Source organism: Ambystoma mexicanum, chromosome 3p (genome assembly GCF_040938575.1).
Source record: "Ambystoma mexicanum isolate Mex_15411 chromosome 3p, UKY_AmexF1_1, whole genome shotgun sequence".
Lineage (NCBI taxonomy): Eukaryota > Metazoa > Chordata > Amphibia > Caudata > Ambystomatidae > Ambystoma > Ambystoma mexicanum.
The window spans coordinates 876,181,742-876,201,190 of NC_090925.1; the positions used below are offsets into that span (position 1 = coordinate 876,181,742).

The following is a 19,449-nucleotide window of genomic DNA, read 5'->3' on the forward strand; positions in this document are numbered from 1 at the left end:
CTAGTGTGGCATAGGTGGAACGTAGTAATATCTTGGGATGAGTGGAGCTTAGATAGGGGAACTAAATATATCCTATTTCTGTGTGCTATTGAAGATGAGCTGCTCGTTGCCTTCAGACCAGGTGTGAGTAGACCATCTGTGCAGAACTACAAGTCCCACAATGCAATGCTAATAAAATACAGACCTGTGTGAACCACGTGCACCTCATCGTGGCCCTGCCTCACGCCTGGACATCTAGGAGGGGCATGGTGCAGTAAAAAATGAAAAGAAGACAGATATTCACAATTCCAGCAGAAGGACAGAGAACGACGCTTCTGCATGAGGATAGCTGTCATTATGCTGTGCAATTTCATACCATATGTATACTTGACTGTGTGAAGAAGGATGAGCTTCACTCAGGCTTGTTGAGCACCCTCATGAGAACTGCCAGCGTGCACAGTCCTCTTCAAACACAACTTTGGAGCCTCTCTTTAATATTAAGAAAAGGGGCTCCGGCAGGTGAGAGGCGCTGGCCTGGCCCCCTTTTGGCGTCACCAATTCACCTCACTGTGAATGCCCTGGGCTGAGAGTGGCCTTCCTTCATTCACACCAAGTGCCCACGCCTGCTCCATCATCAGGAGCCCATTGCAGGCAGGCAAACACATACTGAGGTTTGCTGCTGCCTTATGCAAACACACGGAAAACTTAATACAGCTGCATGATCCATGTTACATGTTAAATGGATCATGCAGCTGCATCATGTAAAACAGGTCTAAGGGCAGATATTTGAATCGGCATACATTTAGAGACGAATCGCACCTGAAATGGCAGTACCTGGTCCTGGACTCAGTCGTCGAACACTCAGCAGCACTGAGCTCGGTACTGGAGGCCCAGAGTGCGCAGCCTGTGCTGTCTCCCGCCACTAAGTCAGCTGCTCCCTCAATTATCTAATTCTCACCTACCTTAGTGGTCGTCGATGTCGATTCGTTGGAAAGCACAAGCAGGTAGGCTGCCGCCTGGCTGTGGCCGGCTGCTCCCCTGCCCACTCTGCAGTGCACTTTAGCCACCCGGCTGCACCTGACCTGCGCAATGTGTGTTTAGCAGCAGGCAGGGCGCGTGCGGTTCCCAGGCACTCATCATCATGCGCAGGTGCGAGCTGCTGGGGAAGAAAAGAAATACGCCAGCATCACGTGCCTCGGTCGGTGGTGGCAGCAGCCAATTCAATGCAAATCCCCCAGGCAGATCATGCACGATCGTTGCTCCTCTAATTTTGTATCCTTCCGCTCCTCGCAAAAGAGGCCCTGTGCCCAGAGGCCTACCGGGGGATGTCCCGGTGTCCCGGTGGGCCAGTCCAGCCCTGCATGGTGGCTTGACAAAGCACCAGAGCCAAGCTGTCAACCTGCAGCCCAAACCTAGGAAGCCACCATACCGTTAAATGAATTTCCCTGACAGTAAAAGTGGTCCTGGAGGATACCGAGTCGGCCAGTATCCCAGACACTGGGTACTTCTGTAGACAGCAGATGCACTTGGGGAAATGTCCCCTTGCACTTGCGCAATCTCAATGTCACCTGGCCTAGTCAGATCGTTGTCTCTGTCTTCCCTCTGTTCCCCCTCCCTTGCCTCATCGCGCCTTGAAAACACTTGTTTACAGGCGCGTTCTAGATGCCATATCATATCATAGAGCCCGGAGGGATTCCTCCGATTTGGAACTCAGGCACAGTTGAAGAGTGCCTGGGCAGAATTACCTGCTTGTGGGGAAGTGGGGCTGTTTGGTTTCTTAGGCAACACTGTTTTATGCTCCAGGCAGGAGAAAGGAATCTTAGCCGACAGCCCATGACCAAGTGATACTGTAGTTTAGCTGGAAAGGGAGGTCACTCAGGAGTCCTCACCATTCAAGTATGAGCTGAAAGAAACATCCCTCAACTAGCCCGCTTTAATGACTAGTGATAACAGAGTGATGAAAGCATCATCAGGACATCATGGCAGCCCTCGAGAACCAAGGCAGCCAAGCCTGCGACACTTGGGCTGGTCTCCAGATCCAAACACCTTCCCATCAATATCCGGTGCCCCTCTTACTTCTCAGACCGCTAGCAAAGGTTACCCTGACTGCCTAGGACTGACGGTGGTCCATGCTGGAACCTGCACAGGAACTTTTACTTGTCCAGAATGCTTGACACTTGTTTTGGGGTTTCTAGAAAATGCACACGAGTATTAGAGCACTCCTGGAAGATGTCGAATTTTCCTGTAGAGTTGTGGAACCCCAAATGATTTCGTTCCTTTGGTTGCGGCCGTCTGTTCTTGCTTTCCACACTTTCACTATTTCGAATGGTGCCAACCACTATCTTTTCAGATCCTTGCCCTCAGCTCACTACCAACAGATGTGTCAGTGTTCCATTCGGCTTGCAGTGCAGGAGTCTACCACCCAGATTCGTGGGGACACTCGACCTGGTGTTTGCAACTCCCGGTACTCCCAACCGCCTCACACCCCAGCCATTCCTACCTTCCATCCGCCATCCTCCTCCCCCAGATGCCTTCCTTGTGCCAGGAAGTCTCAAAGGTTCTCTAAAACCTACGGTGTATTCAGAACTCTGCTCATCCTGACCCCTCTTACCCTACACAGTTACTGAACGAATTGCAGATGTGCACATCCAACCCTGTGGCTAATAACAACAATGCCAGTCCCCATTGCTCTCCTGTTCAGCCATTTTACTGCTCAGTCACTGCAGTACTCTCCAGAGCATAAGGGGCTAGAACCCCGCAACATCCACTGCGTGACTAAACTGCAGCGGGCCTTTAACTGATCTCCTAGTAACTGCTGCCAGGCTGTGTGCATACACCACTACCACAACTCACACCTCGGTTTTTGGACACATTATTGGTATAGGGTTTCAAAAGCTTTTCGTGGCAAGTGACGTCCACAAGTCTAAGTGATTCCTCAATGTTCCTCTACTCACTGCTTCACAGCATCATGGTTTTCCAATCCAATATATTATATGATGTCCCGATGTCTATGATGCATCTGAAATCTCACTCGCGATGTATCACGTGTGAGGCCATGAAGAATGCATTCAGAGGAAGAGGGTTACATTTGTACATCTGGAACATGTGTCCCTGTGACCTGGATTTCCCATCAATATAAAGAGTTGTGGGTAAATGTCTTTAATTATATACTGTGACGAATCAAGGGTATTTGTTCCCTTTGAGACTAGGGAGGTGAGGCCACTCTGCAAGACCCGCCATAGGCACTGATCGAAGTGTACAAAAAGAAGTAGTGGAACTATGTTCCCTGCTGGCCTGCACCGCTCCCCACAAGCACCATCACCACGCCCCCTGCTACACGCAGTACAAACCCACAAACACATGCACCTGCTGCTTAAGGAAACGTTGACTGCGTTGCAGTGAAAGTGCAAGTTTCAACTTCTTCCTATACTTTTATTTTAAAAACGAAACCATTCCGGAACGGTTTCTTTTTAAAATAAAAGTATAGGAACGGTAAAACTTAATTAAAAAAAGTAGAGGAGCACCGCTCCTGCTCACTTCGACCTCTGGCCATAGGGGTCTAGGAAAGTGGGACCTCTCTGGGAGAGACTCCCCCTTAGGGGACAAGGACTGCCGTTCATAGTAGCGGATATGGGATTATCAGATGTGAAGATCATTATAAGATCCGGAGATTTGGTTGAGAACAAAACTAAAATACATCATTTTGTACGCAGAAAAGGATCAGTCTCTTTACGGAGTGACATACATATAACCAGAGGTCGAAGAGGGCGGGAGCGGTCGGGAGCGGTGTTCCCATACTTTTTATTTTTAAGTTTCACTGTTCCTATACTTTTATTTTAAACGAAAACCGTTCTGGAATGGTTTCGTTTTAAAATAAAAGTGTAGAAAGAAGTTGAAACTTGCACTTCAGTGCACTGCACTGCACATTCCCATAAATAGCAGGTGTGCTTGTTTGGGGGTTTGGATTGTGTGTGGCAGGGGGTGCAGGGATGGGGTTTGTGGGGAGCGAGGCAGACCAGCAGGGAACATAGTTCCACTACTTCTTTTTGTACACTTCGACCACTGCATATAACTGAGATGAATAGACTGAAGACGGAGAGCATGCCGAGGAGAGGCAAAGCACTGAGAGAAGAGCGCAAGCAGTGGATTCCCCCTGACAGCGTAATCCCTGGAGGAGGCTGAATCAAGGAGAGCCGCAGAGAAGTCCTAAACACAAGAGGGAAACACTGGGGACCCAGCGTTTTTGGTCAGAGAGAAGCAGAGTAGAAGGGAGCCCTAATCCCGGTGGTGGTGTGACCACAAAGACTTTGTGGTGGGCCATGCGCTTGGCAAGCACCGCCGATACCACCCAGCTGGGGGGTCAACAAGATGCCTTGACACCCGCACTGATAGTTGCAACGAGAGAGCACACGGAGGCCGGGGTACCATCAACATTGAGAAGCATGAGATTGAAAGCGGAGGAAGAGAACCCGCGTGAGCTCCGAGCCCGATAGCGTTCGCCTGCAGATACAGAGGTAATAGGAAGAACAGGAGAACCCAGAGGCCGCCAGGGCATAGTTATGGAATGGGAGAAACTCGTCCCAATGAAATTAATGAGAAACTGAATATGAAGCCATTTCAGTGGAACTTGGTTAATTCAAGAAAGAGAATACTGAATGAGCCCGAAAGAGATTTAATTGAGAATTGCGCATAAATACCCAGGAAAGATGGGAAAGTACCCCATGGTTTATGAAGTAACGAGTGGAGCAGACCAGCACGAAAATTCTATAAATATGAATGTGAAGTGAAATCAAGTGAACCAGATAAGAAGTGATATAATCCAACTGAGCAACCCCAGGATAGGGGAGAAAGCAAAGTCACAAGAAAATGTACCCAACTCAAGAAGGCCTGGATTACAAGAGTCAGAAAGGCATAAAAGCGCAAATGAAAGTATAAGAAAAAGTGTCAAAAAAGGAGTTCCGAATGACTGTCCATAAAGAAGGCATAAAACCCAAGTGCATTGGGAGTTACATGAACATATCAAGAAGGTGGCAAGAGACTATTCAAAGATATCATACTAAAGAGAACTTAGGAGTAAAGAAGAGACATTGCCATTAGAGACAACCAGGAAAGGCAAGATATTGTCCTGGTCTAATTTAAGTTAGTCGTAGGGTCAGTTAGAACTAGTTTTGGACCATTGACATATTCCTTTTGGGACTGCCTGACAAATGACGAGCACCTTTGTTTTTACATAGGCAGGGATACCCCTCTAGCAACAGGGAAAGATAGGCTTATCCTTATTATTTGAATAGACACCCTAAAAATGTCCTTCAAGTGCCCACCTCCTTCTTCCGACCCCCCACAGTGCTGTGACAATACCGACTCACAGCACAACACACAGTGACCACTTAAATCTGTTAGCGTCTGGGGAGTGCAACCAATTGGTTACCTTGGAGTGCAGACTTCACCAGCCAGTATCAACCTGAAGTTGTGGAAAGCAGTTGGTTGCTCAAGACCTCTCCATGCCACCTAGCCCCCCTTCTACTTCACCCCTCCCCCTCTACATTAAACTCCAGTAAATGATGTTGAAAACTCGACCCACAAATGCCTCCACTGTCGCCTCCTCTCTGGCCACCTGGATCCCTGCATCTCGCTCCTCGCGGGCACCATGGTCCTCCATGACACTGGAAAGAGGTCTCTGCTCCGAGGCCGGCCGCAATTTCCATGTTTGCCATCATTATTTTTCTTGGTTTGAACGTAAAAAATGAGCCGTGCGCCTCCGGTAGCCGTTTGTTAATCCTAAATCACTTGGTCCTTAGTACCCTGGGTGTCACCTGTGGCGGGTCGGAAGTAGGTGTCAGACACACTGAGGGCCTGTTGCCTTTCTTTTGATGAAACTGATAAGAAAAAGGCCTATCTTTCCCTATTGCTAAAGGGATCGCCCTGCCTATCCAAATTAACTAAAGATGCTTGTTTGTCAACATGAAGTCCAAAGTAATCATCCTCAGTCCAAAACCGAACTCTAACTGATCCTACCACTAATGTCAACAACTCAATATAGGCCAAAAGAATGTCTCTCTTCTCCTGCTCTTGGTTCCCTTTGTCTGCTTCCGAGCGGCTTTCTCTTCGGGTCCTGATTCTATTTCCTGCTTAGGGTTAGGATGGCGGGCCATTGCCGGCCATGTATGACTCCTGACGGGGCGTGGTTGCTACAATAATGCAAGGTCAGCGTAATGTTCAATGTTTAAGATGAAATCTCATAATTTGATGACTGGGAACTGCTTCATTCTGAGATCTCAACTCCCGCTTTCCTCATATCATTCTATGTGAACTTTGCTGTTTCATCATACTATTAGTACTGATAGTGATATTCCTCGTGTTACAGGATCTGAACTTTCAACTTTAGCGATAACATGATTATTCCCACGATTTCTACACAGTATTGTACATCGACACCCCCATGTTCAGCAAGGATGTAGGGCCTGTTGGCTAATTTATTTGATTTAGATCCGTCCAAAAGTGCCCTTCCCTGTTACAAAATATACTAAAAGAGCTTAAAATGAAATGTGTACTTTTATAGGGTAAGAAACCCATTGTCATCTATGGGAAATGGCTATTGGTAGTGTACCAGGTCCATTATCATCTATGGGATATGGCTATTGGTAGTGTACCAGGTCCATTATCATCTATGGGATATGGCTATTGGTAGTGTACCAGGTCCATTATCATCTATGGGATATGGCTATTGGTAGTGCCCCACAAGCGCATGCAATTCAAGCGGATAAGAAATCCATTATCATCTATGGGATATGGCTATTGGTAGTGCCCCACAAGCGTATGCAATTCAAGCGGATAAGAAATCCATTATCATCTATGGGATATGGCTATTGGTAGTGCCCCACAAGCGCCTGCAATTCAAGCGGATAAGAAATCCATTATCATCTATGGGATATGGCTATTGGTAGTGCCCCACAAGCGCATGCAATTCAAGCGGATAGGAAATCCATTATCATCTATGGGATATGGCTATTGGTAGTGCCCCACAAGCGCATGCAATTCAAGCGGATAAGAAATCCATTATCATCTATGGGATATGGCTATTGGTAGTGCCCCACAAGCGCATGCAATTCCTGCGGGTAAGACACCCATTATCATCTATGGGATATGGCTATTGGTAGTGCACCACAAGCGCATGCAATTCCTGCGGGTAAGACACCCATTATCAATTATGGGATATGGCTATTGGTAGTGCACCACAAGCGCATGCAATTCCTGCGGGTAAGAAATCCATTATCAACTATGGGATATGGCTATTGGTAGTGCCCCACAAGCACATGCCATTCCTGCGGGTAAGACACCTGTTATCATCTATGGGATATGGCTATTGGTAGTGCCCCACAAGCGCATGCAATTCCTGCGGGTAAGACACCCATTATCATCTATGGGATATGGCTATTGGTAGTGCACCACAAGCGCATGCAATTCCTGCGGGTAAGACACCCATTATCAATTATGGGATATGGCTATTGGTAGTGCACCACAAGCGCATGCAATTCCTGCGGGTAAGACACCCATTATCAATTATGGGATATGGCTATTGGTAGTGCACCACAAGCGCATGCAATTCCTGCGGGTAAGAAATCCATTATCAACTATGGGATATGGCTATTGGTAGTGCCCCACAAGCACATGCCATTCCTGCGGGTAAGACACCTGTTATCATCTATGGGATATGGCTATTGGTAGTGCACCACAAGCACATGCAATTCTTTTTATGCATTAAGTATATGGGTCTACAAGTCCCAGCCTTCAATGTGAAAAAGCGAGACAAGCTGAACACGTCACGCATGACTGTATGTACTTGGCAGATTTGGATTGCATGCTCGTATACGTGGGGGAGTGCATGGCTATGCCTGTGTGAATGCCTGACTATATGTGTGTTAGTGCTGAGTTGTGTGTGGGGAAAGTATGTGTTGACTTTACACATGAAAGGGGCAGTTGGCATAGTTATGACCCGAGTGCCAGCACATACCGTGCAAACTACCTGGACATAAGATGCCAATACCTAGCAAGTGATAAGAGTACCTGGCCAATCGCGTATGAAAGAAGAGAGAGAGAAAGAGAAAGTGCATGTGCTTATATTGGGAGTAAGGCTACATATCTGTGTGTGTATGAGAGACTAACTTTTGTGCTAGTAAGCCATATCTCGCAGTTAGCCTAATTGTGTAAGGTAGCCTTACCTTGCTTTTAGCATATTTGTGTTAGGCAGTCATATCTCGCATTTAGCCTACTTGTGTAAGGTAGTCTTACCTTGCTTTTAGCCTACGTGTGCTAGTCAGCCATATCTCGCATTTAGCCTAATTGTGTAAGGTAGCCTTACCTTGCTTTTAGCATATTTGTGTTAGGCAGTCATATCTCGCATTTAGCCTACTTGTGTAAGGTAGTCTTACCTTGCTTTTAGCCTACGTGTGCTAGTCAGCCATATCTCGCATTTAGCCTAATTGTGTAAGGTAGCCTTACCTTGCTTTTAGCACACTTGTGTTAGTCAGCCATATCTAGCATTTAGCCTAATTGTGTAAGGTAGTCTTACCTTGCTTTTAGCATATTTGTGTTAGGCAGTCATATCTCGCATTTAGCCTAATTGTGTAAGGTAGCCTTACCTTGCTTTTAGCATATTTGTGTTAGGCAGTCATATCTCGCATTTAGCCTACTTGTGTAAGGTAGTCTTACCTTGCTTTTAGCCTACGTGTGCTAGTCAGCCATATCTCGCATTTAGCCTAATTGTGTAAGGTAGCCTTACCTTGCTTTTAGCACATTTGTGTTAGTCAGCCATATCTAGCATTTAGCCTAATTGTGTAAGGTAGCCTTACCTTGCTTTTAGCATATTTGTGTTAGGCAGTCATATCTCGCATTTAGCCTAATTGTGTAAGGTAGCCTTACCTTGCTTTTAGCATATTTGTGTTAGGCAGTCATATCTCGCATTTAGCCTACTTGTGTAAGGTAGTCTTACCTTGCTTTTAGCCTACGTGTGCTAGTCAGCCATATCTCGCATTTAGCCTAATTGTGTAAGGTAGCCTTACCTTGCTTTTAGCATATTTGTGTTAGGCAGTCATATCTCGCATTTAGCCTACTTGTGTAAGGTAGTCTTACCTTGCTTTTAGCCTACGTGTGCTAGTCAGCCATATCTCGCATTTAGCCTAATTGTGTAAGGTAGCCTTACCTTGCTTTTAGCATATTTGTGTTAGGCAGTCATATCTCGCATTTAGCCTACTTGTGTAAGGTAGTCTTACCTTGCTTTTAGCCTACGTGTGCTAGTCAGCCATATCTCGCATTTAGCCTAATTGTGTAAGGTAGCCTTACCTTGCTTTTAGCACATTTGTGTTAGTCAGCCATATCTAGCATTTAGCCTAATTGTGTAAGGTAGCCTTACCTTGCTTTTAGCATATTTGTGTTAGGCAGTCATATCTCGCATTTAGCCTAATTGTGTAAGGTAGCCTTACCTTGCTTTTAGCATATTTGTGTTAGGCAGTCATATCTCGCATTTAGCCTACTTGTGTAAGGTAGTCTTACCTTGCTTTTAGCCTACGTGTGCTAGTCAGCCATATCTCGCATTTAGCCTAATTGTGTAAGGTAGCCTTACCTTGCTTTTAGCACACTTGTGTTAGTCAGCCATATCTAGCATTTAGCCTAATTGTGTAAGGTAGTCTTACCTTGCTTTTAGCATATTTGTGTTAGGCAGTCATATCTCGCATTTAGCCTAATTGTGTAAGGTAGCCTTACCTTGCTTTTAGCATATTTGTGTTAGGCAGTCATATCTCGCATTTAGCCTACTTGTGTAAGGTAGTCTTACCTTGCTTTTAGCCTACGTGTGCTAGTCAGCCATATCTCGCATTTAGCCTAATTGTGTAAGGTAGCCTTACCTTGCTTTTAGCACATTTGTGTTAGTCAGCCATATCTAGCATTTAGCCTAATTGTGTAAGGTAGCCTTACCTTGCTTTTAGCATATTTGTGTTAGGCAGTCATATCTCGCATTTAGCCTAATTGTGTAAGGTAGCCTTACCTTGCTTTTAGCATATTTGTGTTAGGCAGTCATATCTCGCATTTAGCCTACTTGTGTAAGGTAGTCTTACCTTGCTTTTAGCCTACGTGTGCTAGTCAGCCATATCTCGCATTTAGCCTAATTGTGTAAGGTAGCCTTACCTTGCTTTTAGCATATTTGTGTTAGGCAGTCATATCTCGCATTTAGCCTACTTGTGTAAGGTAGTCTTACCTTGCTTTTAGCCTACGTGTGCTAGTCAGCCATATCTCGCATTTAGCCTAATTGTGTAAGGTAGCCTTACCTTGCTTTTAGCATATTTGTGTTAGGCAGTCATATCTCGCATTTAGCCTACTTGTGTAAGGTAGTCTTACCTTGCTTTTAGCCTACGTGTGCTAGTCAGCCATATCTCGCATTTAGCCTAATTGTGTAAGGTAGCCTTACCTTGCTTTTAGCACATTTGTGTTAGTCAGCCATATCTAGCATTTAGCCTAATTGTGTAAGGTAGCCTTACCTTGCTTTTAGCATATTTGTGTTAGGCAGTCATATCTCGCATTTAGCCTAATTGTGTAAGGTAGCCTTACCTTGCTTTTAGCATATTTGTGTTAGGCAGTCATATCTCGCATTTAGCCTACTTGTGTAAGGTAGTCTTACCTTGCTTTTAGCCTACGTGTGCTAGTCAGCCATATCTCGCATTTAGCCTAATTGTGTAAGGTAGCCTTACCTTGCTTTTAGCACATTTGTGTTAGTCAGCCATATCTAGCATTTAGCCTAATTGTGCAAGGTGCATAAATGGAACCCAGGATTTAGACATTGTTGTTTGTTCAATGAACCCATTTCTCCTTTCGCACACACTGCACCTTTCCAATTTAGGGGAAGGCACAGGCTCATTCCACACACCATGCACTCACATATAACACAAACACTATTGCACATCACCTCTACCATAAGAGTGAAGCTATTTTTAACAACAAAATGTGTACTGTAGCTTTCCCACATAACTCTCACCTTAAACCCAATCCCCCCCTTTAGTCCATAGTTTACCTCTGCTGCGCCCATACACACTCCATATAGACATGGGTGACTAGCAGGGTCTTGGCCACCCTCATATAACATTAATGGCTGAAATTCACACGCATAATAGCACCTCCCAAATTTTTAGACTCCTTTTCCACCGAGAGCATTCAACCAAAAGCGCGTTAGGTGCATAATTATGGTGAAATGTGCTCTAAAAAATGTCAAAATGAATGAATGAAGAGAGAGCGAGAGAGAACGTGCCCATGTGTGTATATTGGGAGTATGTGGATTTATCATGATATTATAGGTTATGTATGTTATTGGGCACTTGTATAGCGCCTTTTACTATTGGTATGATTCCAAAGCGCTGTGGGTTGAATGCCCTGGGGGACCATGGTCCAGGTCAGTGGAGAGAGTAGTGTAGTAAATAGTGCTTACGTGCGCTCTGTGTGTGTGCTGCCAGGGCGGATAAAGTGGTGTGTAGCTGCATTCTAGTGCTATGCGTGGTGCAGTGGTTGTGTGAGATCAGTGGAATGTGTGCAGAAATGTCAATTGGACTTGGGTAGCTACATTCTGATGGCAGCAGAGTTTGTTAATGGGATTATGTGGGCAGCCAGGCCGATTTTCGTGGGGTATAGCTGCATTCTAAAGACTGTTGAGGTTATCATGAAGGTGTGTAAGTATGTGTGCAGTTAGGCCGAATTAATCAAGGGTTATAGCTGTATTCTATCATTTGTTGGTGCAGAGGAGAGAGTTAGCATATTGTTGTGTTTGAGTGTTTGTGTGGATTTGAGGGGGACCTTGTTCCTGACGAGTTTCCAGTGCCTGTCGAGGGGATGAAATCTCCCTTTGGGTTTGGCTATTAGGCTGGTTCTCCCTGAGTCTCATTGGGTCTGCAATTGCTTAATCAGCGTTGTCTGTTGGATGATGACAACAACATCTGGCCCAATTCATATCATTTTAACACAGGTGCTGGATAGGCCCTCGTCAGTAGTTTTGCTAGCTACATTCCCAGCAAGGTAGGATTACCAAAGATATAAGTGCTAGTAGGCCATTGGTATGAAGTTTCGCTTCAAGATTTCCATATGAGTAAGATCTGCAAGGATGGCCAGCTCCTGGACTGATAACGTAGTGCATATCTGGAGGGAGTAATGACACGTGAGTGTGTGTGTGTACACATGATGCGGAGTAGCTTGGCATGCCGTAGCAGTACCTGCCTTAACAATGACAATACATTGCATTCAGTCTTAGTATCCAGGGGACATAGGCATATGCTCATTATGTATTTTGAGTGTAGTTGTAATTGACATTTGGATTCTATGTCTAGAGGCCATTTTTTCTAAGGGTGTCTTCCTGCTGGTGATCAACAGTAGACTGTTTCCCCAAATGATGGCCATGTACCTATTGTAATGGGCATTGCCATATGGTTGTCACTTCTTGCATTTGTTCTTTGGGTGAATGCGGTTTTTTCAAGCAGTCTCATGGTGAAAGGATGTTGCCAGTGATCTAGGGACTGGATGCCCACATATGATGACAATACTGGGGACATGGCTAAGCACCAGAAAATATCATATCAGTACCAGGCACATTGAAAATAGAAAGTACCTGGGCATCTTATGGCACTATCCTGGCATAATATGCCAATATCGGTATGCCTAGTAGGCCAAATGATGGCATATGTGGCATATGGAGAGAGTACCAGCATATTAAGCCAATTTATGGCATTTGAGTGCTATACATGGCCCAGCTGTTAGGGCTAACTCTGCATATGGTAACATTCCTTCACTACAAAAGAGGTACAGCCCTATATACAACACACCAACCATAGATTCATCCATTCATACAACCAAACATGTACAAATCATGCACCAAAAAGCTAAACAAACTGCAACATACAAAACACATCTTCATATTCTCCGCCAATGCACTCATATGGACACATCAAAACACATTTACTCAAAGAAGCCAAACCATTTCACTGTGCCAACGCTTGTTTTTTCTTTCTTTTCACAGCAACCATGAGCCGGAAGGTTGTACGCACAAGCAAATTTCGTCATGTCTATGGGCAGGCGGTGAAGGCAGACCAATGCTATGATGACATCAGAGTATCGCAGACCACGTGGGACAGCAATTTCTGCACCGTCAATCCCAAGTTTGTGGCAATGATTGTGGAGGCCAGTGGTGGCGGCGCCTTCATGGTCTTGCCACTGTCGAAGGTGAGTGAGTACGCGGGGCAAATCTCCAATCTTCAAAGTGATACCCCTCCCCAAGTGTCCTACTTTATCAGCGTGCCCTGGGAGACTGTGAGGAAGGCCTAGCCCCATTCGTCTGACACTTTCTCCAGCCTTTGTGACCACTCCCCTGAGAATATCCATTCATCGATTTCCTCCCAAGCTGGAAACAGCAGATCTTTGTGACTTCGATGATTTCTTATGTGATAAGGAGGAATACATATTTGAAAGACGTGAGCAGAGGACTCAAAGATTACAAGTTTGAAAAAGTTAGTAAGAGGTGGCGCAAGGTTGAGGAAAAGATAGGCTGGAACTCATGGATCCAAACTTTGCCCCATCAGGCTCCCTCTTCACTGTGTCGAGTTAACCGAGGTGCTAGCCCCATGAGGACCGTCCAACTATTATGGCTTGATAACTGACGATGCCTTTTGGACTAACCCACAGAAATCATAGTTAAACCCAAGGGCGAAGTAATACCAAATACCACTTAAATGCGAGAGAGAACACAAGTGGAAACAAAGAGCAGCTCTCCAGGAGCCTTGACTGCCTGCCATGATCCAATCTTAGAACATGAAAGGGGAGACAATGAAGGGAAATTGAATGGCAAACAATGGACACAAGAAGCCTTATCCCTAATGTTCACACATTGTTGCCCATGAATTATGGGAGGAGTGAAAATGCTGGTATGTCTGAGGGACAAAATAGGGCCAGTGGTGATCCAAATGCGTGGCGTGAAAAAAACGAAATAGGGCGAGATCACTGTATAGATAAGCAGTGTACCAGCCATTTGTATTCCCTTAAGATAGACAAACACTTCCAGTAAATGAAAATGGGATAAAATGATTCCCAACAAAAATAGAAAATGAAGGGTGCATGGGTGCATATCCAACCACACAGCTCTACAGAAATATTCTGATCGGTGGTACCAAGTAACGGAGCGGTAGCACTGAAAATCACACTATTATCAGTACTGCCTGATCAGTGGCGTAACACAAAATGTGGGGGCACACCAGTAAGCTGTTATAAGCCTCCTCCCCAAGCTCAACAAAGCACAGGGAGTGCCACACTCTGAGACGGCCTGAACCACCAGGCATGCACAATGCCCACAATGATCATGATGGTGAAGGGGCACACGGACACTGCACTAGGTGAAAGATGTAAGTATGTTTTTGTTAATGAAAGCTAAAATCTTTCACCAAGTATAGAAACAAGGGCCAGTGCTGGGGCCCTGGCACTCAAATGTACCAGCCACCAGTTACAGCTGGTGAACATTTTAATTGGAGGGGTGTAAATATGTGCCTCAACTATGCAAGTGCAATCGAGCATAGCGACGGAGCCCGAACCAACGAAAGAGGTGTGCCCTCTCCCTCGCCCCCAATACAAAAAAAAATGTGAATAGTGGTTTTAAATGATATATTATATAGCACACTTTCTGGGGGGGAAATTGGGTAAAAAACCAGTCCGTTTGCAATGAATTTTGCAGGGTAACTCATGAAAAAATGCAATAGATTCAAGTCCCCAATAGTGCACTGGAGCATTTCCCAACACATGTTCATGCCTTTCCCCACAATATATGCCATTAAAAAAAAACTTTTATGCTGGCTGTGTCCATATATTTCCATGCTGGCTGCAGCAATATATGCCAGTATTACATGAGTATGTTCTTGTATGGGAGTACTCCCATAATGCCAGTAATGATACTATAAGAATCTGCAAATCTATGCTAGTACCTCCATGTAAGAGCATACTCCTGTTTGCTTTGCCATTAAAAATGCCATGCCACAATAGAAAAACATGCTCAGTTTAGACACATAAGAACATGTGTCATGCTTTGTTTATCATAAATGCCCAGTAAATAAATGTCATGCCATGTGAAGAAATGGCTAGACTGGCTGTACCAAAATGCCAGTTTAGTCACATAATAACAGTTATCATGCTTGCTTGCTTGCTTGCTTTATCATAGGTGCCCAGTACAACATGTCATGCCACAGTAAGAAATGGCTAGACTGTCTGCACCAAAATGTCAGTCCAGCGATATAATAACACTCATCAAGTTAGCTTTGCCTAAAAATGCAAGCAAAACCTGGCATATCACTTTAAGGAAATGTCAACAATGTTCAATTACACCCTGGGCCTCCCAGCCCCTCGCATGCACACAATCACATTCATACCTATTCACACACCAGTCTCTCACCCAGCTCACTTTTTCAACTTTTCTCACATTCACTAGCACAAGCACACAGAACATTCCCACTACACTCTCTGCATGGTCACCTACCGTAAACATTCACACACTCACAAAATCACATACCCATTCACCCACCAGTCACTCACCACCCATGCACGTCTCTCACATTCACTCACACTGCATTCTCCAAACATGCTTCCACTGAGAACATCCACACACACTGGCTTCTCATTTACGTGACAAGCGCACTCACCCCCATATGCAGTTGTGCGTGCGTGCGTGCGTGCATACACATATGCACCACCGACATGCACAATACACGCATACACAAATGACACAACACATACACATATACAAAAAACAAATGTACCTTTTTCCAGTGGCAGCTTCAGTCCACCAAAGTCGATGCTCTGTCCCTCTGCAAGCCTCCGGCTCCCGAGTTCCACACAGCCAGCAACCAGTAATCAGGGAGCGATTCCTGGTCCTGTCTGACATGCACAGGGGAGCTGAAGATAGTGCAGCCCTTGCCCATGTTGGGGGAGGGTTGGGCCGGTCACCCCCCTACCCCTAACCCTGCGCATGGAGCAGGGGTCCCCCGCACCACAGAGTCTGCGGCAGCCCCCACTATGCCACTGTGCCTGAACTGAGGAGAAACTTTATGGAAAAAACACCTTTAATGTCATGAATTACAATGTAATCCAAAGAAGCATTGATTACAAAAAGATATCAATTTTTGAGTGAAAATGTATGTTCACCTGCCTAAAAATATTGACAACATTGGGAAGGAGAATTAATACTTTTTACTCACTTAATCATTTTACTCCCAACTTCAAAAAATAGAGACTATAATATTAACACTAGGAAATCTTTTCTGGAGCGCTGACAAGTATGTGAAGAAACAAATGGCTGCGTCACCATATCAATCATTTCAAAAGTGAACTTGACTGCTCCCTTCCCGCCTTATCCTGCTGTTGTGGACAAGTAGTTGACAGGCACACGTGCACTAAAAAGTTCGCCATAGGCAAAATGCACAGAAATCTCGCCTCATTCAGTTGCTGGGGTCTTTGTTCTGAGAGCACCTAATTCCTATCAAACCTCGTTCCTAGCCACCTAGAGAGTTTAGTGAACCCCAGGAAATGGGGCAACCATTGTTTTAAAACAGCAGATTATATCGTAGATGGTGTATTATTTAATGATGTGTGTCCGTATTGTCTCCTGTATACAGTGCTTTAAGTGGGGTAAGAACTCGAGGGGGGGGGCTCGTTTTGGGGCGTGGTTTTCATTGTGGGCGTGGCCTAAAAGTGCACAAATCATAGTAAGGTGCTCAAACAAATATATAAATGTATGTGAGCATTTATATGTTTGTATGCGTACTACTATGGTTTGTGTACTTTTCAAGCCATCGTTTATAAACGTAGCAATGTTACATATTTCTATGTTTATAAAAGGTGGCTTGAAAAGTGCACAAACCATAGTAAGTTACGCACACTTGTGTGCTTACTTTACTATGGTTTGTGTACTTTTTTAAGCCACTTTTTATAAACATAGACATTTGTGACATGTTTCTATGTTTCTAAAAGATGGCTTGACACGTAAACAATTTTAGGCATCTTTTATAAAGCTTTGCCGATGGAGAAAGGCGCCTCGGGCTCAGTGATCTCTGCTCAGAGCACATAGATCACAGAGCCCGAGGCGTCTTTCACCCTCTGCGAACCCGCGGGCTCCGTGATTTAATCTGCATATTAGATCACAGAGCCTGCGGGTTCACGGGGGTCAGTGACCTTGGGAGGGCAAACAAAAGGACAGTAACTTCCTCTGATGACCCTGATGAGGGGTCATGAGAGGAAGTTACACTGACTGACATAAGTGCCGCCAGCCTCAGCGTCACTGTGGCTGGCTTGCACTTCTGTCAGCTTGCCTGACATAATGGCGTGCGCATCTCCCATCGCGGCTGCGGCCGCAGCGAGATAATGCGTCCGCCAATGTTGTGTGAGATCGGGGGGCCCCGGCAGGGCCCCGGCTCAGCCCCACTTTCTGGAGACTGCTGGGGCCCAGCCCCGGCATGCCCCGGCCCACTTAAAGCACTGCCTGTACATACAGGTCAGATCGCATAGCGAGTAAATCGCTCGTTTTGACATCTGTGCAGAGCCTGCTGACGCAGGTTCGAATCGCGGTAGGGCCAAACTCAGCCTTTTATCCTTCCTTGGGTGATAAATGAGCACCACACACCGTGGGTAGTCATACGCAGTGCTCAGATGCCTGAGGGTTCATAGCGCTTTATAAATGCAAATAATAATAATAATAATAATAATAAATAGTAATTTTAACCCATCAAAGGGCGAAAGTTTATGTAATAAAAACTTGATTTCACATGACGCCCACTCTCTTGTAAATAGCATACTGTCTTCCTTCCTAAGGCTCCGTCGCTCTCCAGCTAGGTGCGTGGTACACAGTAAAACAGAAAGAGAACAGAATGGCACACGGGTCAGGGCGGGCAGCCCACAGCCGTCAGACTTGCACTCCCCTTCCAACGCTTCGCCTGGTATCTTTGGAAGGCTGAGCTGCAGGTCCACAGGCCCTGGCTGGGGTTTAGCACGGTGCACCCTCCACCAGGCTGACCCTCACCCCAATGCATAGCAGCCATAGCTCATGTGGTAATGTAAAAAACCTGGAAACTCCGAGGGAGCCGTTCTTGAGGGGAAATGTCCTTACCAGGAGAAGCCCTGCTTTTGCATGTCACCAAGAAGGTGGTCACCTCCAGATGCGCTGGGGCTGTTCCCCTGGTGGCAACATTCCAGGTGCGGGTCATAAAGCAGGCCCACGGCATCAATGAAGCCTGAGTTGGTGGCGGATAGCCTCGTACTCTTCAGCGTCCCCTTCCTGCTACATGAACATAAAAGAGGGACCATCACACACGCTGGTTCTTCTGCGGTTTCGCCTGCGTCCCATCTGCACTGAACGTGCAGTACTAATACTTGCTCTGCTACAGTCCTGATACTTCGATCCCTTCCTCTCCACATCAGGCACAAACTCACTCAGCTGTCTTACTGGGGTTGTGACATGCAGACCTCACAAAGATTTCTTCAGCAGGTGCGTTACGGCACAGTGGTTTGGGCCCTGCTCCGTGCTGGCTGTCTACCCATTCCTGACGCAAGCGCCTTGTGATGCTCTAGTAGTGTTAAAGAGACGGGGAGATAAGGGTCGAACACCACCTCGTTAAACTCTGCACAGTTGAGCGTTCATGGCTGGCTTTTGCCCGTACATGGCGCTCCGCCGCCAACCTGCACAGGAAGTGCGCCGCCCCACAAAAGAGGAAGTGGTTGTGGGCTAGGAAGGTGTCGCAGAGCAGGAGGGTTTGGGAGTCCCAGGCGAGGGTAAAGAGCATCACCAAAAAAGGAGTGCCTGGAAACAGGCAACGCGCCTCGCGCAGGCTAGGAGGGGGAGGCCCAATCATAAGGATAAAATATGCAGGCAGATGTCATGATGTCACAAAGGCTTTCCACCAACAGTTCACGAGGCCCCTAATCATGGGGAGAGACTAGGCTATGTTATGTTATTTGATATTCGTATAGCGCCTACCGCCACTCTCATGGGTCCTCTTAGAGTTGTCGCTGCCCCTAATGATGGGCACATTTATTTATTTATTTATAGAGCGCACCTAACCCTCGGGTATCTGGGCACATAACGTAATTGCACATTCAGATTACATGACAGGCAGGTAAGAAACAGTACAGGGTAGTTGTTGCAAGTGCATGGTTCTGATGCCAGTGCAGCTGGAGATTTCAGTGATATTAATTATAGAGACTAGGATGTCGCTTGTGAGAGAGGTTAGGATATCAGCCCCTAGGAAAAGGCGCTCATGATGGCTGGGGTTCAGCATCGAAAAACGGGTATCCATAGATTTCACTGAATCTAATTTCTTCAAAAAAAATGTTGTTCAAATTGGTAAGGTAAGTAGGTAAGTATTAAAAGATAGATGGGGTGGGGTAAGGGGTCAGGATAAGGTAGGGGGAAGTGGA

At 45.8% G+C, this 19,449-nt stretch overlaps 1 protein-coding gene across 1 annotated transcript in view; it reads left to right on the top strand.

Annotated features, from left to right (window-relative positions):
* LOC138581046 (coronin-1A-like) overlaps positions 1-19,449 on the top strand; it is a 170,789-nt gene that overhangs the window by 23,777 nt on the left and 127,563 nt on the right. Inside the window, exon 2 of the mRNA XM_069652073.1 lies at positions 13,025-13,227. Within this exon, the coding sequence (XP_069508174.1) occupies positions 13,025-13,227 (203 nt within the window). The remainder of the gene's footprint in view (positions 1-13,024; positions 13,228-19,449) is intronic.